We start from the raw sequence: 26829 nt of genomic DNA, 5'->3' as shown, positions 1-26829 counted from the left end.
TGTTATTTTAAAAGGCAAAGTAAGCACTTGATGCATTCCTTGTATTTCAGATTGAGCAGTCTCATTCTGTCCAAGTAATACATTTTTTTCTACAGAAAGTTCTGCCTTGATGAGTGCTGACTCAAGGCTCAGCTTTTTTTGACATTGACTTTGCAGCAAAACTCCATACAGACTTTAACTACATGCAGAACAATGCACCTGAAGAAAACCACCTGGGGAAGGAGGAACCAGAGGCTAACAATGCCTGCCCTAGTCTACAAAGCCTGAGTGATGGGTACATAAACTAAGGACAAGCCCAACAACACAACACCCCGAAGGGCTGTCTTTGCACTGAATAAAAACCATTGTGCAGACAGCACAGAGAATGTAAACACCTGACCACACACTAAAACCCTCATCTCCTAACAGAATACACCATAATAGGCTCTCAAACAACGTGCCAACACCAGCATCCTCAGAAGTAAGAATAGGAACTCCCATCTGGACAGTGCCATCTGGAGCAATGGGAATCATCTCCAATTTTCTCACCACGTTAACACTAATAAATCCCACAGCACTTTACAAGGAAGAAAAGCACCACTCCTGCTTGTATGGGGGTAGATCAACAGCAGGCTCTCTCTCTGAGAGAAGTGCTCCAGTTTTGCCTGTTTAACCATCTGTCATTTATTTGAAATAAGAGCCCAGAATGGCTTGATAAGAGTCCCTGAAAAGGACTTGGGGAGATGAAGTTTTCCATTTGACCTTCAAAAGCTCCTGACATTACTTGAGCTGAGGGCTGGGGCTGTTCTAATGGTGGTGAAGCTCAGTGCTCCCACAGCCTCACTGAGGTGTGGGGAACACCAAACACTTCTACCTCTGCTGCTGCATACCCTGCAAGTGCTGCCACAGCTGAGATGTGGGAAATCAGCAAAAGCTATCAAACTGAAACTGCTCGTGAGCAGACGTTGGAGAAAGATAAAATCAAAACCAGCCATTCAGCACATCTGCTCTGCAAAGCAAAGCATAAGAGCACAGCTCCTTAGCTAGCAGAGGCAGCTTCATAAACCATCGGCAGAAGTGTGGCTCGGCCTGGCCCTACAAAGCACTGGTGTGTGAACCAGGCTGCCACGCTTGCACAGTACACCCTTAGGTATGGAGTCTATGCAATAGGACTCTCAATTTTAAGGGAGGCACCCCACAAACGTGGGGGCACCTGCCTTGGCTCTTAGCCCCAGGGTAGAGGCCTCACAGCAAAGCAGTTGCCTTAAGTTAACCAGTTACATTCCAAAGCTGAATTAAAAGGAGATGGTGCTTTGAGAAGAAATTCTGAACAAAAAGGGCACCAGAAAATATCAGAGGTCAGGAAATGCTGAGGAAAATGCCAAGGACATCGCAGATAGTTCTTATAACAGGGAAGAGGGACAAACTACACTGAGAGAGCCTGGTGTGGGTGAGTAAATACTGGGATAACTCGCAGTTAGGCAAAATATACTCCTAGTTACATTATGGCAACTTACCACGTGTCCTAAATGCACCACAGTGCACTAGGCAACCTTCAAGTAGTTTAGGAGAACTAGATCATGAATCTGTAACTATCACAAAGCACACAGCATTGGTTTGTGCTGAACTGATATAATCAACTTACAGTGCTGACTGCTTATTTTGCAGACACATAGAATACCTATTTCATTCAATTTAACAGCGAATTCGCAGTTGGCCAATAAAGCAAAAAATAGAAACCAGAAGTAAATTATTCTTTCCCAATTAAGAACCAGGTTGCAAGAAGCTGATGCCATCATTAATTATGATTTAAATTTGGGGGTAACCTAGCACTACCTATAATGAACACATGCTAATAAAACTCTTCATGTGGCCAATGAAGCAAACCAAACTGGGAAGAGGAGTAAAAGAGGAGTAAAGGAGCAAATACAACTAAATGCAACTGTTTGTTTTTGGACAGCAAGATCAGCACCGAGTGATGATGAAACGACAGCCTGAAATCCATTTGCTGTGGAATCAGAAAGGACAATGACCAGAAACCTCTGCATAACTCACTAACTACAGAAGATAATTCATTTATTTAGTCAGTTAAAGTTACTAACATTTGATAACGGTTTTTTGCATATGTACCAAGCACATTCAGCATAACTTTACAGAACTTGTAACTTCAAAGTGTTGCATTTCGTCACTGTCAAAATGCAGTTTGACACAAATCAAGGGGGGGAAGGGAGAGAAGAGGAAACAAATACCAGTCAGCATTTCTACCATCATAATGTAAAAAATTAGAAATCTACATAACTGTAACAAGCTGTATGGTAGTTTAAATGTGAGTACAGTGCATTTTTACAGATTGTCAGAAGGAAGAATCAAATATACCTAAAAGCTGTATCTAGCTGCAAAATAACATTTTAAAGGTTACAAACTGAAACGACCTTTCAACAGAAATCGTTACACACCTACCACTTACGATAACCCATAACTGACTCTTCCATCTATATTGACTAAAATCAGCAATGTTATATAAACTCAATAGCCACTCTTGAAACAAAGAAACTGCAAAGTCTCAGTATAACACAAACTGTGAAATATTTTAGGACTGAATTTAAAAGTATTTCATACTGAAGAAAAAGGCAGGAAGACGCATGCTGCTTTAGAATTCTCGTTTAGCCTGTGTACTTCTCAGGCAACTGGGTAAAAAAGCAATATTTGGAAATCCTACACAAGTGTATTAATATTCCTATTAGAAGCCCAAAGAATTAAGCCATGAACTCTGCAGACTTGCATATACAACAAATTCAGAGACGTTTCTCAAAGGAGCAGGCAAGAGAAGCAAGCTGAGCTCTCAAACCATCATTAACCTGAGCAAGGGAACCCCACACAACATCTTTTGTTTTTTTCCCCTACAGCCACAGAGACTGAACTGCACCCAAATCTGTATAGAAAAAATATTAAGATAAAGCAGTTACACCTAAAAAGGTAAGTTAGCTTCACTTTAACCATCCCATTGTTTACTTACAATTAAATGTTCTACAATGATTCCATTCGTGATAGAAACAGAGTCTGAGTCTACATGAAAACAAATGGTTTTAATCACGATTTGTGAATCTCTGTCAAAAAGAAAATCAAGAGTAGATTAAAAGGTCCTTTTTTTTTTTTTCCCCTCAGGATACCTATGAAGGTTTCCAGGAATAGCCGTTGTTAAGGAATCTTATCATCTCATGTAGGACTGTGACAGCAGCACGTGATGTGATTATTCTAGTCAAAACTTCGTAATAGGAGTTCTAAAACAAGGTTGGCCACTGACCTATGAAGAGGCAAAGCTTAAGGCCAAACGGCCCCGTGAGTCACAACCCAAATAAAAGAACGCATGTAGACAAAAGCAAGTGAAGAGAGGAATAAATGGAAGAAGAACGGAAAAAGGCAAAATTCTTTTCTTCCAATTTCTCCATCCCTCACTTTTGCCGACCTGAGGGCATTCTCCCAGCAGCAGATGATACGACCCATTTTAGAATTTAACGAGAAACAAAGCCTCTCGATTTAAAAGTATACAGCTTAGAATCTGGATTAAAATATTACACTTTAAAGACACAGAACTGTGGAAATATTTTTCAGGCCACAGCCTGAAGAGTAACTCTACCTGAACCATCCCACCACTTGTTACAGCACAGCCCCATATTAAGATCTGAAATCAAAGCAAAGGCTGACGTTGTCAACACACCAGGTATTTTCCAATACATCTGCAGAGGCCGCTTGGCCCTGTGAGCAGCAGCCATACCCAGGGAGCACGGCTGCCATCCGTGTGGCTTACAAGTACCCACAGCACATGAATTTCACAGTCCAAAAAAGCCAGTTCCTTTCTGACTGAAAATAAATAATATTACACTTCACCAAAAAAATTAGAGAGAATCAAAGCCTGACATTTGTCTGGCATTGTGATTACAGAGTAGCAGTGGGGTAATATCAATCAATCTATCCCCAAAAGAACAACTTACAGTTAAATACATCATGAACTGAGAGGTTAACATATAAAAAGTTCAGAAATATCATACCGCTTCAAAAGAGTCACAGCCTATCATTATAAAGGAAGAATATAAAACTATTTTATTGACCACTGTTCACCAGTATTTACAATAAAGTAAACAATATACAGTCTGATAACATTCAAATTACTACAAAGTTAATTTTCACCTGGTCTTCTTGGGATCGTGTGACCCCAAATACTAAAAAGAATGAGTCTACAGGTGTAAAGGGCTAGGTTTGGGTAAAGAAGATACATGCACATCAACTGTATAGAAGACTACAAAACATCTGTGAGCTTGTTTAGACATTCATTAAGATTCAATAATAACCATGGAAGTTTATGAATGTTTTATAAAAGCTTTTACCTAATATGGAGGAAGTAGTAGTATCAAATGCTCTCCTGTGATAAATGAAATGAGTTGCAGAAAGCTTTTATTTACTTGCTGTTGATGCAAAACACACTACTTCAAAAAAATATCAAATTTGAATTTTTTAGAATGTATGCTTCTCACATTGCTAATAAATCAAATTTCAGGTTTTAATATTCATATATATATAAAAAAAAGTGATGCCAACAATTATTGTGCTTCATCTTCTGGGCATGAATGCCAAGTTAGTCGTTCTTCATAAAAAGCGATTACGATCTGAGGACACTTCACGTTTGCTTCTTTGGCCAGCACCAGATCTGCCTCATCTGAGTCTTTCCTGATGGGAAAGGAAGGGAGATTTAAAAAAAAAAAAAAAAAAAAAACAAAAAAAAAAAAAGCAAAAAAAAAGCATAATTACTAATTCTCTTTATTAGCTTATATTCATAGCAGGCTTTTTCAAATTATTTTAACATCAAAATGGGTTTCAGGAAGAATATGTTTTCATATAAATGCATCACCTCTTGATATAACATTATGAAAAACGTCAGCTAGAAATCAGTTTTCAGTATACTTTTCACTTCAGCTACAAGGAATTTCTTTGCTAGCAATAAGATTTCACAGCTGATACCTTCCTTCACAAGTTTCTTTTTCTATTCCAGGGGAAAACACTGTTTAAGAGAAATTATTCCTACAGTTACCAAATGCAGTATATAATGAAGTAAGTAAAATTACACTAATTTTACTTTACAGCATAATTGGAACTTCAAAGTGAGACTTGTGGTATTCACATGCCAATTGCATTAGAAGTTTATGCAAGTAACTGCAATTTCTGAGCCTGTCTTGGAGTAACAAACAAAAAAATTCCAATCTAACATGCTTTAGGCTTCTTTTTCAAGAGTATGCTGATTGTACAAGTCAGCTCTATGGCTACATATTCATATCTATCTTTGTTGACTGCAATCAATTATGAAAAAATGAATCCACTACAAACAAACTAAAAAGAAAATGCTCCTTTCTTGTTTTCCTTTGTGTTTTATTCTGCCAGTTATCACTACAGAAATTCAAGTAGTCATAATCCACATTTTCAAACTTCTCTCAGTTCCATGTATTAAAGGGAATTTGAAGCCAGAAGGCAGACCACCTTTCCAAAGCACTGATCTTCAAGAGTCTAAGCACACTGCATGACAAACCAATTCTCTGGAGACTGCTCAGTTTGACACTACTAAAGGAACTAGAAGCCTCTCTAAAAGGTTGTTGAAAACTATAATTCTTATCCCAGCACCACAGAAAACCGAACTCCAAGCAAATGTTAATTCAACCCTTATATTCTCAATGCTGGATTAAAAAAAAAAAAATTACCCTGCTTCTCTACTGCAAAGACAAGATGTCTTCTGCTAACACTGTAGCTAATAAAACTGTTTTCCTCCTGTCCTCCAAATAACACTAACTCCCCTAAGCACTTTTCCCTGTTACAGGCCCATAATGACAAACTTCTTCCTATCGTTTGTTCTTCATCACAACTTCAGCTTCCTCCACTAGTTGCTTCCAACTCTCTGTCCACCTGATTGCACACAAAACAGCAGACACCAAGTTTGGTTAAGAGGTTGGCTGCCTAGCAGCTAGAATCTGCTTACGTAAAACATTTAAAGCAGAGTTCTACCTGAAATTTCCCTAGCAAGAATGCTACTCACATGCAAAGGCCAGTTCTAAATTCCATTTCTATGATACTGAATCAAGAGAATCTAAATTTATTTTAGTTTTGGAAGAAAGGGGGACTAAGTACTAAGTAATTGCACAGGTTTTGCTTCTGCAAGAACACAGGGTTAATAAGCAGACCGCCAGCTTCTTTCTGTTTGCTGAAAAGAAGTTCTCTCATGAGCTAAGTGCAAACTACCAGCCCTCCCTCACCATGGCTCAGAACCGTGGATGTAAGACTTACCATTTCATGAGGAACATAAGCTCTCCGCTGCTATCCGTAGCCCCAATTATCCTCTCAGGATCAAGACCCCTTGCAAACCCTCTCGGTTTATCAACCTATCAAGTAAGTTAAAAGATCATTATCTATCATCATCTAACTACCCTTTTATTCTGGCATTAGAGCTAGATATACACATTAATGTGTGTGTGTGAATCAGAACAACAAAATATAGCATTACATAATGATAAAAGCTATTGCTACATATAAAAGTTGTCTGAAGATGATATAAATGTTACATTTTTCTTGACTGACCTTCAGACCTTGTCATTCAGATGCAGAGTAACAATGAAGGACTTTTACATTAATGGCTCTAGCCATTCTTTCTGAAAACTCAGTAGATGAATCAAGTGGTCTCAAATCTTTATAGTAGATAAACAAGCACGGCTAATGAAACAAACTGAACAGGCAAAACAAAAAAACAAACTCCTGGGAGCAGGCAAAACATGTTCTTTTCAGCAAAACAACAAACCTGGGCACTTAGGTTGGCTTAAGCCAACTGTGAAACTGCACCCATAGGGCACACCTCAACTCTTCTTGGCTCACTGAAATCACATCTGTGGTCAACAACAGGACTGCTTGCCTCTAGTTTCACAATACCTTTGTGAGACAGTGACTGCTACCGTATCAGGTGAAGCCATAAAATTAACTTCACTCAGAAACTAAAATGCTATTCGCAGTATTTACCAATATTGCTTCTGATGCCTTCCAACGTCACCTAGTAATTGACAGCACACATCCAGCAGCTGTCTTCAGTTAACTACTGACTGACAACCAGCTGTGATTTATATTGTTAGTTTGAAAGTTTAGAGAGAAAAATGTACTGCTGAACATACTGTGTTAAGCGCATTATTTTGCTCTTAATAGCACTAAACTTATCATATTGTTGGCTCATTTAAATTGGAGCTGAAACCCAAATATCCATGAAATAGTAGGTTTTCTTCAGTCACCCTCTCTACACCTTTCCTACCACCATGTCTAGTCCTAATTTAAGCAAGTGCTTGGTCTTCCCATTTTGCTATCTTCCCACTCACCTATTTAAAAATCATAGTTCATACAAAAGCCAGAACAGAACTTCTGCTCGTTCCATTCACGACCATTTTACTCTAACACAAACTGACCACGTTGTTCATTAGTAACTCTCAACCAGTCTTACTTTTGATTACTCAGCAAGAATCACAGAACATCGGGGCTTCTGGTCATAAAAAGGAAAATCAATCACCTTTTACCTGCCATTCAGGCAGTCTCATTAATCGCTATAAAACATTACACTTTCCAAACCACAGTTCCAGTTCTGTGATTCTTAGTTTTAAGACTATGGTTGTTCTAGTTCTCCAAGTCACAACAGAATTTTTGGGGTAGAGGGTTGGAGAGGTAGAAAGAAACAGAGGAGAAACAAAGTTTAGCACATGAACATATACTTACAGAATCACGCTTTTTCTTTGATTTACTATCATCAGATTCGCTATCTGACAGTGATTTTCTTTTCGCACCATCTGTTTTTTCTTTACCAGCTTTCTGAGAGTTCAGAAAAGCTTCAATTAGCTCTGGACAATCTAAGTTTTCTTCAGGCTCCCACGTGTTGTCAGCACTGAAACATACATACATTTATGTAAAACTAGGAAAAGAAGAGAAGCGTACAACTAACTACACGGCTCACCCTAAGCAAGTCATTCCTTTCCTCAATAAATAAGGTATCTTTCTTAAACTCAGGATGCTTCTCTAACCATCTGCCATAGCCTTTGTGCACTACATTTGATGACTGACTCTATGCTATGCTGAAGAATACTGCTGAATTGTTCTTACATTTGAGATACAGAGTAAGCAGCTCTATTAACTCCTAAGATGCTGGTGGAAGTGACAACATGCAACCTTCATCCTACCTGTACATTTAAACTTAATTCCTGGTTCCCCGAAAGGCTGACCATGCAAACAAGCTGTTTGGTAAGAGCATAAACTAAGACTTCAGGAGAACAGAACATACACAATCCCCACTAGTAATGACATAAACGTATGTACCTAAGCTTCTAAGTACCAGAAATGCTCTCAAAAGTATCATCTGAGCACTGAACTCTTTCTCACTCCTCCAGCTGTAGAGCTTTTGGAGCTGGTCCAGAGGAGGCCCATGAAAATTATCAAAGGGGTGCAGCACCTCCCCTATGAAGACAGATTGAGGGAGCTGAGCTTGTTCAGCCTGGAGAAGAGAAGGCCCAGGGAAGACCTGATAGCAGCCTTCCAATACTTAAAGGGAACTTAGAAACAGGAGGGAAATCAACTTTTTACAGGGGTAGAAAGTGATAGGAGAAGGGGGAACAGTTTTAATCTAAGAGGGGAGATTTAGATTACATGTCAGGGGAAACTTTTCACTGAGAGACAGGTGATACACTGGCACAGTTGCCCAGCTGTGGATGCTCCATCCCTGGAGGCATTCAAGGCCAGGTTGGATGGGGCCCTGGGCAACCTGAGCTCATGGGCAGCAGCCTGCCCACGGCAGGGGACTGAAACTGAGTGGGCTCTGAAGTCCCTTCCAACCCAAACCATGCTAATAGGCTGTAATTATAGAAAAAACAAAGGCTCCATGTCCGGAGCTGGGTACTGCAATTGTTCCAGAGAGTATGTATTTTGTTAAATAACATTTTACGCTGTCCATGAATGTGCCCTCCAACAATTAAGCACCTCATCAGAAGTCCTCAGGCACTAATATATTGCCACAGCACTACTTGCACAAACAGGATGCCTACCCGTTATTTTCAATTACCAAAACTTTAAGGTCCTAGAATGCAGAAGGTTGCTTTGGGAGATATGTATATGTAACTACTAATGATAAAATGCTAGACTTCAACATTTAATGCATCCCCTTTTCTCGGCTGATGGAAGCACTGTTGTGCTTTCAAAAGACCCAGGATAGAGACTGAAAAATACCTTTTCAGTATGTCTAATGAAAGCAATCATGCCACAGAATTCCTTTTGTAAATTTACCTATTTCAAGAGCAACTCAAAAAAGCAAACACCTCCCCCCTCCCCCCCAAAAAAACAAAACAAATTCACAGCTTCAAAGCTGCCTGTTTAAAGCCCTGCAAACTTTATTTCTCAGAAGTAATATTCAATCCCCTGCATATGAAAGTATACCTATTTTATGACAACTGTCAGCCTAGCATACCTTGATTGATATTGACACAAGCTAGATCAAAGAGCAGTGGCAAAAGAACAATCACTGAGGGCTTTGTATAAGATTTTGGAACGTGACCAAGCACAAACCCTAAGCTACCAGTCTTCTATTTTATTGTCATACTTGACTGCTCCACCTGAATAGACATTTATGCTGTCCTTCCCTTTCAGCTCTTTAAAGCGTATCCCCACCATCCAATCCCCCATCCACACAGTTATTTCAAATAAATGGTTAATATTTAGCATTGTACCAGAAAAAATAATGGTAATGCCTTACTCTGTAAATCCTTTCCACTTCAAGTAGTATTCCACCTTTCCATTCACAACACGTCTGTCCAGGACTTTCTCCACAACAAATTCTTCAGGCTCTGCCTCTTCAACTTTTTTACCTTTGCCATTTTGTTTCTTTCCCATTTTGTGCTACAAAAGAAATTCAGAATGCCATTATTCATTCTTTTGCTTTACATCGTTACTTCATTGGCCAAATCCAACTTTGCTCAGTAAACAGCAAGGAATCATGTACTTATTCACACTAGAGCCAGAAGCTCAGACTTGTTTCACGTTAGTGCATGAGGTCAGGTAACCTGAGCAAGACATGGTAATATTTTGGGTTGTTTTTTTTTTTGTTTTTTTTTTTTTTTCCAGCCACCTAATAAGATACCCAACATAGAACACCAGTTTTTATAAAGGTGAAATATCTTTGTCCGTACACTCAGTGCCTCCACTCCCCTTATAAATTTAATTCTCAGAGTGCTACATGCTCAAAATTATATCAAGCTTCTATAAGTTAACTCCGTGCCTGTGAAAAGGCGGAGGGCAAGAAACAGCATGAGGCAGAAGTAAAGAAAAGTAATAAGGGAAAATGCATAAAACAGAAAAGGCTGCTACTTAAAAAAAAAAAAAAAAAAAAAAAGTTACTAGCGTTTCCAAAACAAAAAAAGAAAAAGCAAAAGCTGAAGGGAGCAAAATGTACAATGTAGTGCTACCATAACCAAAATATTCAATAATAATCGATAATTATTGAACAGGATGCATGCCAGGAGCAGCAAACTACTGCAGTCCCTTCCCACTATCAGCCACGCACCGATGTAACTAACATTCAAGGGGATGTCAGAAAGGTGCAAACGTTAAGACAGCTACACTTAAGGCACACTTAACATGTAATTAAAATTTTGCTAATTTAAAGAACTCAAGTGTTTCAAGTTTACATTTGATATACTTTAAATAATATTCTTCAGGTTCTTAAAATAAATATTACATCCACATCATCCTCAAGGCATTCCCAGTTTAATAAGGCACAATTCAATATTGGTAGAAGGACACGTTTCAGAATTTCCTTGTTTGCAATCTGGAAAAGGTCAGGACGTGTCTATAATCTTGTTGTATCCCATTTGTGGAGCACCAACAGACCAAAAGCAGTCTGATGGCCATTTTGGATTGCTCCTTATTGGAAAATTGTTAAAATGGCAGCCATAAATTAACGGGAACAGTATTAATCTCTGAGAGCACACAGTCATGCAGCACCTTAAAGCAGACAAAGCTACTTCCTCACTAATGCTCTAACGTGACAGACAGAGGCAAGCAGAAGTCATGGAGCACCTGCCTTTACTTTGTGGCACTTTTCTAGTCCTCTCTAGAATGAACGCGGGTTAGTTTGAGCACACTGCGAAGCAATTTTGAAACTGATTTTTAGATTTTGCAGAATTTTTCCTTGATGTGGTAAAAGGAAGGAAAAAAAGTGTCTGTCAGACGCAAAGAAAACTCTTCTTTTTGCAAAATGAAGAAGCTGACCTGCCTTTCCAAGCCTACTCTTTGCGTTCTTCCTTTTTTTTTTTTGCATTAACTTCTCTTCTCCCAAACACCTTCACTCTCCTTAGCAACCCACGAATTGAAGGTGCGAACAGCAAAGATGAGGAAAAGGTTCAAATTCCCCCTTCAAACAGCAAGTTTCCATATATGATTATATGTTGTGTGACACTTGTTTCGACTTGGGAATAGAAAAGAGATTATTTAAAACAGAGCATGTATTTCCACTTTGATAATAACTACCTGCACATCCCAGGTGTATTTTGAACCCAGTACTCATGTCTGAGAAGTACCAACCACACTGGCTTTTTTTTTTTGCCTCCACAGGAAAGAAAAATAAAAGAATGCAGGACTGAAGGTAAATGAACATAAACATATGAAAACATCCACCTTGCCTATGAAGGCTGCTTACTGCAATAAATGAAAGTATTAAAAAGAGAAATGAGATGAGGAAAATGGGGGGAAAAAAAGAAATGAGGAGAAAAAAGACAGACTCACTGTACCACACTAACATCATCCTAATTACTGGTGTTGAGGCAAGTGGGCTACAAGTGGAACATCTCCATCTGTGCTCTCCACTGGACTAAAACCCTCCAGTTCAAAGGAAGGCTGCCTTCTGATAATTGTTCTCAGCTTCTTTCATTCTCATCACCTAAATGTTTTGGACCTCTGCATCAAAGTAACTTTTCTTTAAGAGGAATGCAAACTCTTTAGGACTTTAGATAGCTACATAATCTTCCACAGAAGAAAATGAATATTACAGGATCTGATCCTTTATCTCAAAGGTCAGTAAGTGATAACAAGTCAAGGGTGCATTGCTTTTTGCTCTGAATATTAGAGGTTTCACTACATCTTCTGAATAATGCTACTTCCCAAACACTTCCTAAGCCTTTTTAACCTACTAAAATAATATTTGACAGCAGAGCCTGAAGAAATACTGAAGAATGGTAACTCCTGAGATTATACAAACCAATGTAAATCTCAGCCTGGAGGTGAATGTAGCAGCTGACCCAGAACGAAGGGCAGAAACATCCACCAGATCCCTGAAGCTCCCTTCTTTAAGGTTACCCGTTCTAAACCTTAACATGGGCATCTAAGCACTGGATGCTCATTTGTGGCTTCCTTCCTTCTGCATTCAGAAGTCACATCCAACAGACAGAGATGGTTTTCAATGGGTAATGACTCTTTCTTGAGGGGCAACAGAGACGTGATGTTGCAATGGAGTGTTTCACGATACAAGAGATAACAAATTCAGAATTACAGTTCCAGAGCTACGCTACCCCCAGTATATCTAAGTTTTGCATTCAAATATGCAATGAAGCAGAATTAGTTACGGTTTCCATGGGAACCATAACTGATTTTCCTGACCTGTGCAGCAAAATTCTGAACATCATATCAAAAATACTGCAGTTGCAGGCACTTTCCCCTCCCTGAGGCACTCCCTCCCTGGGTTGGTCACTGCTCCTCTTCCTCAAATTAGGGAAAAGTGGACAACCAATTACTAACAGAAAGTTCAGACATTCATCTTGATGAAATCTTTAGAACGGTTTGCCATCATATAATGTCAAACAAGCACTACACTTCGAAGCCAGGAGTTAATAAGAGTTTTTAATGTACCTCAATCTGGGTCAATTAGCAACCACTTTAGTAATTTAAGAACGGGCCTTTTGAGTGCATAACAAGTCTGTCGTTCTGCTATCCAAATGTCCAATTGTATCTATGCATCCTGCTTCAACCTCAGATGGATCTCATGCTATATTTCTTCAGTTCTTCCACACACACACATATATGTGTATATATATATTTATATATAAAGTAGTTGAATGGCAATTAAAATAATTTTTCCCGCAACCAACTGCCTTTAGAAGTTCATATTTTAACGTCAAGCAAAGCTTTACAGGGACTTGAGAACCATGAATGCATCATTAAAATAGATCAGGAGGGGTTGACATCTGATAATCTCTGCTCCTATGAAATTCAAAGAAACCGTTATTTGGTTAAAAAAAAGTAATAATAATTTCAAAGGGCATCTTAACTACACCACATCATTTCCCAGTAACGTTATTTTTCTTCTGTAAGGACCGCCTTCGCTCAATTTGTTCTTTCATTTTTTTCTGAATAGACTAGGAGAAATTAAACGAATACACGATTTTACTTATTTTTACATAAACGATGAATTACATGGTATCCTGAAAGGAGGCTAAAAAAATCCTCAGTGCTTTCTACAACAGGACAGACGAAATAATGCACAGTCCTTTTTTTTTTTTTTTATTCCCCAACAAGTCTCTGTAGGAATGGCAGATTTGTTAAAGCCAAAGAGAATGTCCTTTCTAGTAGCCTTACTTTCTGGACCTGAAATTTTGGTCAGAAAAATGCTGGGGAGGGGAGATGTGGATGTATCTTTTAAATGGAGATGCCAAGTTATAAGTTTGAAGAAAAATATTTTGATTAAATCCTTACATACTTTAGGTGTGCGTGAACTTACCAATGTAGTTTTATTGGAGGCCATTTTTATTGCAGACTTGCAGAGCTTTTACTAGAAAAATGCATGACAATTAAAAGGAAGTTTACGTTACTCAAAGAAAGGCATCCCAATACAACATGGTCCTTGTTCCAACCCCCATGTTTTCACGGCATAGAACATTTACAGAATGGATTAAATCCAGGACAAGAAGCAGCTTACTGCTTTGTCCGGCATAACCCAGTAACACACCTTTACCTAGCCAAGATAAATAGTGACAAAGTGGCAGATGAGGTTGAAAAAAGGTTTTCCCAAGGCCATCTAAGGCATGGAGACAATTGTAGGGAAAAGGGGGAGGACCATCAGGGATGCTTATTTCCTTAAACCCAACAGAACATGAGCTCAGATTCCAGCAGTTAACTATGATACAGCTTTAGACGTATTAACTGTGGATCTGGCGGGGAGCAGCTACACATCTGCAGTGTAACAGAGCACCCACCGCTTTCAAAACTGCGAATATTTATTTTAATGCATAACGCTGCCCTCCGATTCTCAAGTTTGCACGAATTAAGGCCCTGCACCGACGTGAGCTCGGCTAAGCTGCACACGCTACGTTTATCCTAGGCAAGCGAGTCCAACACCATCCATCCCCTTCACCACCGCACCTCTCACACCGACCACCTCTGTAAGCACGTATCGTCCCCGCCCCGTTCCAACTACAAAACTTCGGATCGCACACAGGCCCGGGCACGGCTCGCACACGGCCTTGCAAGGCCCAACGGCTCGGCCCGTCGCCCAGCGCCCCGCTAGGGGAGGCCCGGCAGCCCCACGCCAGGCGGCGGTAAGGGCCGGGCGGGAGATCCTCGCGTCCCCGTCGGAAAGGAAGGAGAAAGGGGAAAGAAACCACAAGAACACTGCCGAGATACCCCCGCCCCGAGGAACGGAGCCCCGCGGGCCGCCGGGAGGGAAGAAGAGGAGGAGGAAGGGGGGGGCAGCGCCTCGCCATGCCCGCGCCCCCCCGCCCCGCCACGTTTCCCCGCCGCGGAGGCCGCCCCGGGCGCTGGCGGGCGGCTTTGTCTGCCCGGCCCGGCCCCGCCGCCCGCCCTCCCTCTTCCCTTCCCTCCCGCCGTGCCCGCTCCTCCCGCCGCACCCGCTCCTCCCGCCGCCGCCGCGCTAAGGGCTGTGGGGGGTCGGGCGCACCCCGCGCTCCATCCCCGCGTCGGCGGGGAGCAAACAGGGGAGCGGGGAGCGCCGCCGAAGCGAGGAAATAAGAGGAGAAAGAAGGATACAGACTTCACTGCCGCTCGGCCGCGCCGCTTCCCCGTCTCCTCCCGGCTCTCGCCCTGCGCGCTCTGAGCGGCGGCGGCATCCGAGGGGCCGGGGGGGGAGGGGAGGGGGCGGGGAGCGGCGCGGGGCGGGCCGGGCCGGGCGGGCGGCGCGGGGCGGGTTGGGCCGAGCCGAGCGCGCCGGCGGCTGACGGGGCAGAGCGCACGACGCCGCCTACGCGCCAGCCGCAACCTCCTCCCGTTGTCGCCGCCAGCACAGGAGGGGGCCAAGACGTCTGTCCCACGGGGGGCGAGCGCAGGACCGCGCCAGGCGTCCAAACGGAGGAAGATGCCTCGCGGCGACAGAGAGAGCGACTGGGTGAGGGCGGCCGGTGGGCCGCGGGCGGCCGCCGCCATCATGGCCGCCACCGCGAGGGCGGGAGAGGGCCCGGCCGGGGGGCCGCGGCGGGCGGGAAAGGCCTTTATTGGCGGCGGCCGGAGATCCGTGCGGGGATGAGGGGAGAGAAAGAACGGGAGGCCCGGCGCAGTATCGCTGCTGTGGATCGGCAGCACTCACCCTTTCTCGCCGCGCGTGAGAGGAAAGGGGAGGGCGCGAGGGAGGTGAGCGCTGCGTGGCTGCCGGCGGAACGCGGCTGGCCGCAGCCGGGCCCGCCTTTCTCCACCGAGTCGAACTCCAGGGTTATCGCTTCCCGCCTACCGCCCGGGCGGAGGGGGAGGGGGCCGCTGCGTTGTGCCGTGCTCCCGCCCGCGGAGGGTGGTGGGGGTGCGGGGCCGCTGCGGCTAATTATAACCCCGCACTACGAGGTGCAGTCTTCGGCAATTTCCGGAGGGGGGGGGGGGAGAGAGAAGAGAAGCAACGTTGTGCCAGCGACGCTCGGGCGACTTCGGATCCACTCGGGCACGTATTAGAGAGGTCTTCCGCTGTCGGAAATTGCCGAGTGGGTTGGGGAGTCGGTGAGCGCTGCGTCTTTTTTTTCCGGAAATTGCCGAGCTTGAGCCGAGTGCCGGTTTCGTCAGTTCGGCTGATTCCGGAAATCGCCGAAACGAGCCGAACGGGTTGCCATTTCTGTTTCGGCTGTTTCCGGAGACTGCCGAAGCGGATAAGCTCGGCGAGAACGACTCCTTCGGCTCATTTCGGAGACGGCCATTAGTAACGGCGTCGATGACTTTTTATTAGGTGACAAAAACACGGAGGGGCATCGCACAGAACCGCTGCCTCTCAGGACTGATTTAGGCTCTAGATCCGAGCTATTTTTTAATTAAACTCCGGAGGCGCGGCCGGGTGGAGGAGGAGGGCGCTCGTAGTGCGCGGAGCCGAATTTCAAATTACGTAACAGCTGCGGCAGCCATTGCTGAGGGCCGTGCGCCGCGCCGGGCAGGGACCGCCACCATGAAGAACATGGTACGTGGGGGAGGGGAGGCTGCCAGGAGCTCCATTTTAAGGGGGTACCGCTCTCGGTTCCGCGCCCGGAGAGCGTTTTTGCGGGTCTGAGTGTTACGCGAGGAGCGCGGCCGAGCTTAGCCAGCGCGGGCACGGGAGGTGCCGAGGCTGTTGGGCCGCTCTGCACGGGGGAGAGCGGCGACGGGGGAGGAAGGTTCTGGAAGCCGCAGTTGGGGCCGGGTGGCTGCTGGGGGGAGGTGGATGCTGCGGTTCAGGCGAGGGCGGGTTAGGTCTTTCGAGGTGACTGTTGGAGCGGGTGCTCTCGGGGCGCGGCGATGGAGGTCGGCGGGAGCCCGGCCCGGGACGCGCCGTCGCCCTGTAGGCAGCAGCGGCGCCGCTGCCGGTAATGGCGGCGGAAGGGGGAGGGGGAAAATGGCGGCGCCGAGAGCGGCGGGGGAGGGGAGGCGGGAGGCCGTGCCTGCAAACTGACACCCCGCGTCCGGCTGCGTGGCGGTGCTGGGCAGGTGGCTTCTGTGCAGCCCGACGGCTTGCGTGGCGCTGGTCGGCGGTCGACCGGGATCGGTTCGCTGGCAGTCGTCCTCCCCGCCGCGCCGCGCTCCCTGGAGGCGGCGGCTCCGGGCGCCATTTTGCTCCCTGGCTGCGGCGCTGCTCTGCTGATCGCCGCCACATGGCGGAGCCGCCGCCGCCTGCCCGCTCGCTCCCTCGGCGTCGGGCGGCGGGGCGGACCGGCGTCGGGCTGGGGCGCGGCGAGGCGCTGCGGCGGGCTGAAGGAAGCGGCAGCGGGCTGGGGATCCCGCCCGGCTCCTGACTGAAGATGCTGGAGGGCTGCTGAGATTCACACGTGGTCTGTCCCTATCTTAGAAAGTGTTTCGGAGTCATCCTAGGAGGTTTATCTTTTGGCTTGTGTATTGAGAGTAGGGGGAAGAGGCAGCGGGTCGTGTTTAGTGAAGGGTTTTTGTCAAATACCGGAAAAGGACCGTAGTTAAAATGGTTAATAATCGTGCACGTTACTGCTGCAGAGTGAATGTGCAGTTACCAGAGGCAGCTGAGCCCTGGCCGGGGCTGTGGTCAAGAGACTCACTACTAAGTAAAGGCAGTGCCTACGTGTGGAGTAGCACTTCGGATATGTTCATACATCTTTCATTCTTGTAGTGGCAGTGACATTGCCATGTCCTGGCTGTGTATGTGTCTACCTGTTCCTTTGGCTAGGGCGCATACTGGTGTGGCAGTACGTGATCGATGAGTGTATGGTGATGTATGAACTTGCAGCTGTTCTCTTTATCGGTAATGTGTGGTGCATGTTTGCTCTCTGAAAAGCAAATGTGGTTGTTATGGTTGGTAGGTAGACTTCTTTAAGCTTCATTTTCAAATATGAGCTGAATGCTTAATGGAAAAATCAATACGCCATTAAAATTTTACAAATTCCCAACTTATTATCCTAGTTCTGCTATTTGACATATGTACATATGCCAATTGATTATGTAGGGGAAAGTGTCTCTCATGGGCCTATGGAACCACTAGGTACTGGTTAATCTCAAAGCAATTGAACTGAAGCAGTTGGAAGAGAAGGGCATTTGTGCATTTTTAGCAGTCATTGGCTAACATTTCTCTGCTAGGCTATTCAGGCAAGAAATGGTAACACGGCTTTCAACATGTAGCTATAATTCAAGTCTTGAATGCAGCATCCTTTCCCTTACTCTGTTCAAAAGATTATATGAGGAGAAGCTTCGCATAATGTGTGTTTGTTGTGTCAAAACTATCCTGCCTAACTTTTCCCACCTGTACATCAGAGGGACAGCATTAGCTTTCTTTATACTTCTTAGAAGAAAAAACACTTTGAATCTGCTTTAGGTGTAATGATTTTAAGTGACATTGAAGTAACTGTTCTCAAACGGGGTACTTATTCGGAGGTGGAAAAGGAATACTCGATAGTTGTTGCATTTCTTCTTAGCTGATAATACAGCAATGCATTTTTAACAAAACTGATTCAGTATCATCTCCGGTAATGTCTTCCGTGTAGCATAGTTCTAGATCATACCTGCTTCCAGCAGCTTCAGAAAACGTGTAGATTGGCTGAATGCTCGTTATTAAAAAAAAGAAAATTCCTTTTTAAAAGGACGAGTACAATGCTGACATAATGCTGAGTTCTCTTGGGAGAAAGCTTAGCAGGACATTTACCTCCTTCAGACAAGATCCTGAAATTCTGCATTTTGTTAAAGGGTCTTTTTTTTTAATTAGCTATTTGGCATATGGGATAACAATATGTATCATGCAGCGATGCTCCTGCTTATGAAGAAGAACATTTACAATACATTCGTAGTGTATTAAGTACTTGGGAGGTTGAAAGGTTGTTAGTTTCTGCATTGTAATTATCACGTATAAAAAATGTGTAATATCTCCTTATTGGCCTTGAGCTTTTTTTTAACGACTTACTTGTTTGTCATAGCAGAAATTTGTGCTGAATGAGCTCAATGAAAATTTCTTTGAGAAGTGATTTAAGTCTTTCTGAAAATGTAGTTCATACACTGAAAGGGAAATGTGAGGAATTTTTTCTGCTTTTTTTTGATGTTGCTGACGTAAATTGGGGGCGCATTTACTATGCATATATATCCTAGCTATCTTCATATCCTAGCGTGCTTCATTTGACTAATGATGAAATCTGAGTCAGTGACCTAGAACATTTTGACTGTATTTTTTTAATTGCTTAATGGTTTGTGTAAATAGCTTAATAGTGTTGATGTATGGTAATTTGAATTATATATTTTTAAAATAAATGATATCTGGAATAGAATCAGACAGTATGAGTGGAATCATGTTTTCCTGTAGCAAGGGCTCTTTGTTAGTTTGGGGCATTGTTATGTTTGTTTTTTTTCCTAATGCAGTTGTAAAAAGTTTTATATTAATCTAATCTTTTCTGTGGTAGAGGGAAAAGGAGCAGTTCCGCAAGCTGTTCATTGGTGGCTTAAGCTTTGAAACAACAGAGGAAAGCTTGAGGAATTACTACGAGCAATGGGGAAAGCTTACAGATTGCGTGGTAAGTTTGGCATGCTAATGCACAGTGATGATGCAGAATGTGTAAAAATTATGGTAGGGGGAGCTGTTTGTTTAATAGCTTAATATAAGAGAGAAAGTGTAACGTTAAATTTTGAGTTCCTGCAGTTGGTTCAGACTTATCAGTCCTTCAAAGCTATACGCAGATTTCCTTCTGCACACTGCTGATAAAATGCAGTTTGTTTCCTGTAAAATCTCTCAAATTATCTCTAACTGCTGATTACAGCTGTTCAAAATTAACTGGGGTATCATTGCTTGACACGCATTAGGGAGTGCGAAGTGCACTACTGCATCAGCATCTGTGTAACCAGTAACCTTTGGAAGAAAGCTGCTACTTTGGTAAGCAGTCCTGTTGAAGCTAGAGATGAGTGGCTTTCTTTAGTCTGCGATTTCTGTATACTTGTTACGCTACTGTAGTTGTATTGAAGTTGTTCCACCGGTGTTGTTTTCAGAACAGTAAATATGTATTTTATAATCCACGTTTAAAGAGCGTAGTCTTCAGAGAGGTAAAAACAAATGTTTGATTTTTAGAGAAAGATACACGTATATAAATGTGAATCGTTGCTGCTGAGTACGTCCGAGTTACTGGTAGGGTATTAGAGGACAGTGAATTCCTCTGGTGCTGTGTGGATTCTGCTCATGTATTTGGTCCGTATAGCTTGCTGCTTCATATTAACTGTATTTGAATTAGGTTCTTGTTTTCTCCAAATGTTGTTGCTGGTTAGTTTAACATGAGACATGTAGAAGTGATTTAAATTTGTTCATTGTTTTTAGGTAATGCGGGATCCTGCAAGCAAAAGATCAAGGGGGTTTGGCTTTGTAACATTCTCCTCAATGGCCGAAGTTGATGCAGCCATGGCTGCAAGACCTCACACAATTGATGGAAGGGTGGTGGAGCCTAAGAGAGCTGTGGCTAGAGAGGTAAACGTGGGATTGAAAGCAGATCCTTTTCATGCTTTGAGAGACTACTCTGCATTTTGGTTATGAATTCTTACTTCAAACTGTCTCTGAATTTTTGAAAGGGTCTGGTTGGGACACTGTTTCCACATTTTTAGTCTGTTCATTGACTGTTACTACTATAGTAACTATGTATTATTCTGGTTGTAAGTCATGTCTGCAAGGGATGCTAACTGGGATCTGAAAGTATTCTTAGCTGAAATGTGTTGGATGTCTGTAATGATGCAAGTTCTAGACCATCTCTTCTCTGGGATCATGACTGTTATTAGACCTCAAATTAGGAAACTTCTTGATCTTCTGAGTATTTCTGTAAGCTCTATGACAGAAGTGATAAAAAATAGAGAACACACTATTGGGATCTGTGCTTTCCTTCCAGTGGTGGTGATCAAAATCAGCCTAAGACTATTCATGTTTTTGCTCCTTGCACATTTGATTTTAAAATTCAGGCTATAAATTAGATGGGCACACTGTAAAGCAGTATACCTGGGTTACTGTAGCATTGAGATATTTGAGCAAATGCACATTCTTGTTAACTCGTGTTCTCTGCATTGTTGGAGCTCTCGGAGGATTTAGCCACTTCAAGCACAAGGTTTGACCCAAATTATTAATGTTTTTGGACTGATGAACTGCAACTGAATGAGGTGTCTTGTGGTAATTTCCATTTTCCCTGAACTAGAATCGGTACCCTTGTTAGCAATCTCAGTTCTCATTCAGCTTCCAGAAGAATGCAGGGTTGATTAGCACTTGGAAAAACGTAACTAAAACAACGTAGGACATGTGCATATTTTTTATACACACAAAGGCTATTACTGGGCTTTAGAGATAAATTCTTCCTACTTGTTGCAGCTGGTTAAATATTGTGCTCAGAACTCTTTTCATTTTATTTTTTTTTTAAAGGTATGTGGAGAGTTATGTTTGTTTTAGTGCAGAGCTGTGGATGTGCTGTAGTTGAAGGAGCTTTGCAATTAAGAGGAATGCAGGCTTCGTTGCCATTGGAGAGGTGGACAGAGGAAGTTGATGCATTTTTATTTTAAGTCAACTAAAGCTTTTTTTTTTCGTTATTAAGAAATTGTTCAAACAGGTGGTCTGACAATTCCCTCTAAATTTATGTAAAGGATTTGCATTTATTTCTGTACATTTCTGTACAACCTCTTCACCCTCCACCACCATTTTTCAGTGCATTTAGAACTTTCATGTAGGTTTGTGGATGATAACTGTTACCTTCTACCCCACAAAGGTTTTATGGACATAGACAAGAAGTCTACCTCGGTGTCCAAAAACCTGAGTCTTGCATTCCCATCATCCTGGAAAAAAAAAAGATTTGCTAGATTGGTTTTCTTTGTCGTAAATTGGAGAATTCTTTTAATAGGAATCTGGCAAACCTGGTGCTCATGTTACTGTGAAGAAACTGTTTGTTGGTGGCATTAAAGAGGACACCGAGGAGCACCACCTTCGTGACTACTTTGAGGAATATGGAAAAATTGACACTATTGAAATCATTACTGACAGACAGTCTGGTAAAAAGAGAGGGTTTGGATTTGTTACATTTGATGACCATGATCCTGTGGATAAAATTGTATGTAAGTAATCTTCATCTCGCTGCTTTATTTGATAACGTTGATGCTTACAGTCATGGTACTTGTGTGAAGCTAAATTTAAAATAAACAGATAATAGCAATGCTTAAATGAATGTAATATGATAGTTTTGGTGAACTGTGGGCACAGGTATTTTAAACAAATAATCCAGTACCTAATGAAATCTATTTTAGTATTTATAATTTTTAAAATAACAGTAGGGAGTGTGTATGGATCAATTTGGGAATGACTGCATTTTTGGTAGCTTGAGATTCTTCTTGTTGCCAGATCAGTACTTAAATGCTTACAACGTTTTGTTTCATGTGATTACAGTGCAGAAATATCACACCATTAATGGCCACAATGCAGAAGTAAGGAAAGCCCTCTCTAGACAGGAAATGCAGGAAGTTCAAAATTCTAGGAGTGGGAGAGGAGGTATGTTCAGTTAATGCTTTACAGTCTGTTCTTGTGCGCTTCTTGTGATTTTGCTGCTTACAAATGTTAATTGTTATAGGGAACTTCGGTTTTGGTGATGCACGTGGAGGTGGTGGCAACTTTGGTCCAGGACCTGGCAGCAATTTCCGAGGGGGAGCTGGTAAGAGAGGCATGTTTGTAGCACTTCTTGTTTGTTTGTTTACATCATCCTTCAGGTTCTGGGTAATGGTAAGCTACTACTGTTCAATTGAAACGCATCTCCAAGTGTTACAGAATTTTTGGGAAGGACAAGTTGCAAACCTCTTGCATAGTACAGAAATAGATGAGGTAGTTTTTTATAAACTCAAGTAGCTTAATTGTTAAGTGATTCTGTTACAAGCTGAAATTAACTTAAACTTGGTAATTTTGGTAAGAAATTCACCTATTGCTTCTCTGTAATTATATGCAGTACTCAGGAGCTTCACAGTGAGGGATTTCTTTACTGAACATTTAAATTACATAAAAGCCAACCAGGTTAGCTGTGTTCAAAACTAACCCAGTACTTTACAAATGCAAGAAAGTAGGTGGTGTAGAGGAATGGGAGATATACTGTTCCACATACGTTTTAGCCAAATTCAAGTGTGTGTGCTTAAGTAGTCTGTGAGATTTGAGTCTTAACGTAATATGGTTTAGATAAAAATTGGTTGGCTACAGGTAAATTGAAATATATATGTCTTGGGTTTTCTTTTCCTCCAACAGATGGATATGGGAGTGGCCGTGGGTTTGGTGATGGGTATAATGGATATGGTGGAGGGCCTGGAGGTGAGTTTGCTTCTGTTTGTATTTTTGTTTTCTTCTGTCACTTAGAACTGTTTATACATTCATTTACAATTCATGTAAAACTTTCAAAGTGCCATAGATATTTTGTTGGCTTTAAGAAACACACACAACTGTTGGCTCACAGTATACTTGACGTGGGAAATTGTATGGTTATGTCATGAACAACCATACCCTTCTCTTGTCTATCATCTAGGATGATAGCAAGTCACTTCATTGATGCTTTTAGTCAGTCTGGCTAGTGGGTTTTAATCACCGTTTAGTTAGGGTGGGAGTTGGGTGTATATCTTCCCAAAACTCCTACCCTTTTCCTTCCCTGTAGACTTCTCAACAGAAAAACATCCTGTGTAGAATTTGATTACCTTCTCCACTGAAAAGCTTATTTTAAAGGATTATATTGTCATAGGTGGCAACTTTGGTGGCAGTCCTGGTTATGGAGGAGGAAGAGGAGGATATGGTGGAGGAGGACCTGGATATGGCAACCAGGGTGGGGGCTATGGAGGTGGCTATGACAACTATGGAGGAGGTAACCTACTTACTGGCTTGAAGTGACCAAGTTTCAGTTGTAAATTAGCGCAAATTGTATGAAATCTGGGAGGTGTGTGGTGGAGTAAGCAAGCTTAATTTTACAAATGGAATGAAAAAGCAGCCGATATCATGTGCTGCTGGACTATTTGCATGATTTGTCTTTCAATTGTGTACCCATGAGAATTCTGTGAACATTGTAGCTCATCCAGACATGTCTATTCTTGTATTGATAATTTAGGCAATTATGGAAGTGGAAACTACAATGACTTCGGAAACTACAACCAGCAGCCTTCCAATTATGGTCCAATGAAGAGTGGAAATTTTGGTGGCAGCAGGAACATGGGGGGACCATATGGTGGAGGTATGTTTTGATATGCTTTGGAGCCAGATTGGGCAAGCTTCAGTCCTTTGGGGTGGTGGGAGGATGATAGGTAAAAATTGCCAGCTTCTACAACAGATGCACAATACTGATGTTTGTTCTATGTAGTGTGAGTTGGCTGCAGTTTTTCGTCGATCTCAAGACTATAAAGTTTGGGGAAAACAGTACCCCTGCCTCTTTTCCTCTAGAATATTAGAAAAAACATCATGCAGATTCCAATCAGTAAGGACTTGCAGCACAACTTGTAACATCCACTAAACATGCTGCGGTTTTTCACCAGACTTACTGGGATTTTCTATTGCTTTCTTGTTCTAATGTCACCTTTTCCTCTCATTTCCTGCTTGTAGTTGTCTAGCTGTTATTTACTGTGCTGTATAAAACTCGTGGAATGGAAACTGAAACAAGAACCTCTTTCTTGTAAGGTTCAGTTTGCAAGTAAACTCCACCCGCACAGCGAGGCTCAAAACTATGCAGTACATCAGATTACATGTGGCCCTGTTGAGCCTTCTAGGATTTCAGTGTGTAGTTGTTGTGGCACTTTCTGGGCATTAGTAGGAGAACATAGTGAAGTGCTGAAAGCTGTGGATATGCCATCTCTGGAAGTAAACTGGATGTTAATTTTGATAGACTATTGAGAAGTATTCTTAGATGGAAGTGCACTGACTTAACTGTTGTTTCTCTCTTTTCTGTGATTGTAGGAAACTATGGTCCTGGTGGCAGTGGAGGAAGTGGTGGATATGGAGGGAGAAGCCGTTACTGAGCTTCTGCAAGCTTGCCATGGGTAAGTATGTTTTTAAGTGCTAAAATTGCAGTGATTCGTGAGAGTAGCTGCAGGAGCTAAAAGTTTTTTTAGGATATTGTCTTTCCTATAAAAAATGGTTAGCTGAATAATTTCATAACCTATTTTTTTACTCTTTACTTCTGTTGAAACAGGCTTCACTGTATAAATAGGAGAGGATGAGAGCCCAGAGGTAACAGAACAGCTTCAGGTTATGGAAATAACAATGTTAAGGAAACACTTATCTCAGTCATGCATAAATATGCAGTGGTATGGCAGAAGACACCAGAGCAGATGCAGAGAGCCATTTTGTGAATGGATTTGGATTATTTAATAACATTACCTTACTGTGGAGGAAGGATTGTAAAAATGCCTTTGAGACAGTTTCTTAGCTTTTTAATTGTTGTTTCTTTTTAGTGGTCTTTGTAAGTGTAGAAGCATTCCTTTGATAATGTTAAATTTGTAAGTTTCAGGTGACATGTGAAACCTTTTTTAAGATTTTTCTCAAAGTTTTGAAAAGCTATTAGCCAGGATCATGGTGTAATAAGACATAACGTTTTCCTTTTAAAAATTTAAGTGCGTGTGTAGAGTTAAGAAGCTGTTGTACATTTATGATTTAATAAAATAATTCTAAAGGAAATATTGTGTAATTTTAGATTTTTTTTTTTAACGTTGTAAAATAAGGAAAGGAGTGGGTAGTATAAGGTCCCACAAATAATACAAAGCTATTGTTGTACGTGTAAAATTAAATGCTGGTCAGAAAAAAAAAGTATGTTGTCTTTAAATGATCAGGTTTAAAATATCTAGATAACTGAAGGGATATCTCTGCAAGGAGAAACACCTTTTTAGATCTTTTAGATGCTGCTTCTTCAATGGCAAGGAAAGGAAATATCCCCAGCGAGGTACTCTTCCAGGGACACAGGTCTAGTACAAGAGAACTCTTGAAAACGTCACTAAGTTCAGCCAGTCTTAAAAAGCTGCGCTGTATTTCTGCAAAGCTTTAACTGCAATAGTTGTATAAGGATGCCAACGAAGGCTGAGGGAGTAGAGCAAACTTAGTTCTAAGCTTCAGTTAAACTTCTTTAGGTAAGATCTTATTTACTTTTTTTCTTTCTTAATGTTCCAAAACTGAGAAACTAATACTATGTGACAGTATTCTTTCAGTATAGTGATTGTTGTTATGTAGTTTAACATAGCAATGAATTGTGTTAACAATTATCAACTGAAGAGAAATATGTGAATCCTGTTTTCTTGTATTAAATTTTCTACGTACAGATTTTTGTGAATTTCAGCTACTTAACATATTTTTTTCCTACTGGAATCTAGCTATGATATGAATCCTGGACAAGCATAGACTGCTGCCACTGTACTCTGCTACAGTTGAACAAATGAGACCTGCAAGTGTCCATTAGTAAAGCTTTGCAAGGGTTCCATCCCTGGTGTTGGTAGTTAAAATGGTAGGTCACATGTTAATTAAATCATACCACTTTATTTATGCATCCTGCAACATTTTGTTTTTTCTTGGGAGACTGTGCATTATGGTGGTTGCAAGGTAATGCAATGAAGGTAGCGCTGTGCTGTTACAAATGAACTGTGTTGTTCTGTGTCTTGTCGACTGTAATCTATAACGCGTTTCATCCTGAAGGTTCCCAAGTAACTTTAGGCTGCTTACGTGTAAGGAAAAAAAAAAATTGCACCACAGAATACATCTGCCTCTGTGAAGGAATGTGTCGTCCATTCTTGTAACTGCATAAGCAGTTCTTTAGGAGGAGAAGTGAAAGCTTCGAATGAAACTGCAGGTGGTATTTTATGAGTGTACAATGTAATCACCTAAATTGGAATTTG

General features: G+C 42.0%; 2 protein-coding genes across 7 annotated transcripts; one reads left to right on the top strand and one right to left on the bottom strand.

The window, feature by feature from the left end:
- Positions 1-2020: 2020 nt before the first annotated feature.
- CBX3 (chromobox 3) lies at positions 2021-15744 on the bottom strand. Of its 4 annotated transcripts, none has more exons than XM_048950571.1 (6): positions 15071-15167; positions 13802-13852; positions 9788-9930; positions 7768-7933; positions 6307-6401; positions 2021-4704 (listed from the first exon to the last, which is right to left on the bottom strand). In XM_048950571.1, the coding sequence occupies exons 2-6, from the start codon at positions 13823-13825 to the stop codon at positions 4578-4580; spliced, it is 555 nt and encodes a 184-aa protein (XP_048806528.1). In that variant the 5' UTR covers positions 13826-13852; positions 15071-15167; the 3' UTR covers positions 2021-4577. The 4 variants fall into 4 exon arrangements, with proteins under 4 accessions (XP_048806528.1, XP_048806529.1, XP_048806532.1 ...); XM_048950572.1 differs by lacking the exon at positions 15071-15167 and adding an exon at positions 14928-15028; XM_048950575.1 differs by lacking the exons at positions 13802-13852; positions 15071-15167 and adding an exon at positions 15620-15744.
- Positions 15228-26697, top strand: HNRNPA2B1 (heterogeneous nuclear ribonucleoprotein A2/B1). 3 transcript variants are annotated; one of them, XM_048950569.1, is made up of 11 exons: positions 15228-15421; positions 19389-19499; positions 20291-20437; positions 21843-22053; positions 22382-22483; positions 22563-22643; positions 23222-23284; positions 23706-23825; positions 24066-24188; positions 24905-24987; positions 26311-26697. In XM_048950569.1, exons 1-10 carry the CDS (start codon positions 15392-15394, stop codon positions 24964-24966), a joined length of 1050 nt encoding a protein of 349 aa, XP_048806526.1. In that variant the 5' UTR covers positions 15228-15391; the 3' UTR covers positions 24967-24987; positions 26311-26697. The 3 variants fall into 3 exon arrangements, with proteins under 3 accessions (XP_048806526.1, XP_048806525.1, XP_048806527.1); XM_048950568.1 differs by lacking the exon at positions 26311-26697 and adding an exon at positions 25140-25624; XM_048950570.1 differs by lacking the exons at positions 15228-15421; positions 26311-26697 and adding exons at positions 16205-16465; positions 25140-25624.
- Positions 26698-26829: the final 132 nt, after the last annotated feature.

Source organism: Lagopus muta, chromosome 7, assembly GCF_023343835.1.
Source record: "Lagopus muta isolate bLagMut1 chromosome 7, bLagMut1 primary, whole genome shotgun sequence".
Classification (NCBI taxonomy): domain Eukaryota; kingdom Metazoa; phylum Chordata; class Aves; order Galliformes; family Phasianidae; genus Lagopus; species Lagopus muta.
Note: the sequence above shows the minus strand (reverse complement) of the source record. Positions and strands in the feature narration are given on the sequence as shown.

What these genes read in the sequence shown, in the direction of transcription:
- HNRNPA2B1 (XM_048950569.1), top strand. Translation starts at nt 15,392, where the DNA reads ATGCCTCGCGGCGACAGAGAGAGCGACTGG. An exon ending in TCCTGTGGATAAAATTGTAT is followed by an intron (nt 22,054 to 22,381) that starts GTAAGTAATCTT and finishes ATGTGATTACAG; the next exon opens with TGCAGAAATATCACACCATT. An exon ending in ATATGGTGGAGGGCCTGGAG is followed by an intron (nt 23,285 to 23,705) that starts GTGAGTTTGCTT and finishes ATATTGTCATAG; the next exon opens with GTGGCAACTTTGGTGGCAGT.
- CBX3 (XM_048950571.1), bottom strand. Translation starts at nt 13,825, where the DNA reads ATGGCCTCCAATAAAACTACATTG. An exon ending in AAGTGGAAAGGATTTACAGA is followed by an intron (nt 7,934 to 9,787) that starts GTAAGGCATTAC and finishes TGTATGTTTCAG; the next exon opens with TGCTGACAACACGTGGGAGC. An exon ending in CAAAGAAAAAGCGTGATTCT is followed by an intron (nt 6,402 to 7,767) that starts GTAAGTATATGT and finishes CTTACTTGATAG; the next exon opens with GTTGATAAACCGAGAGGGTT.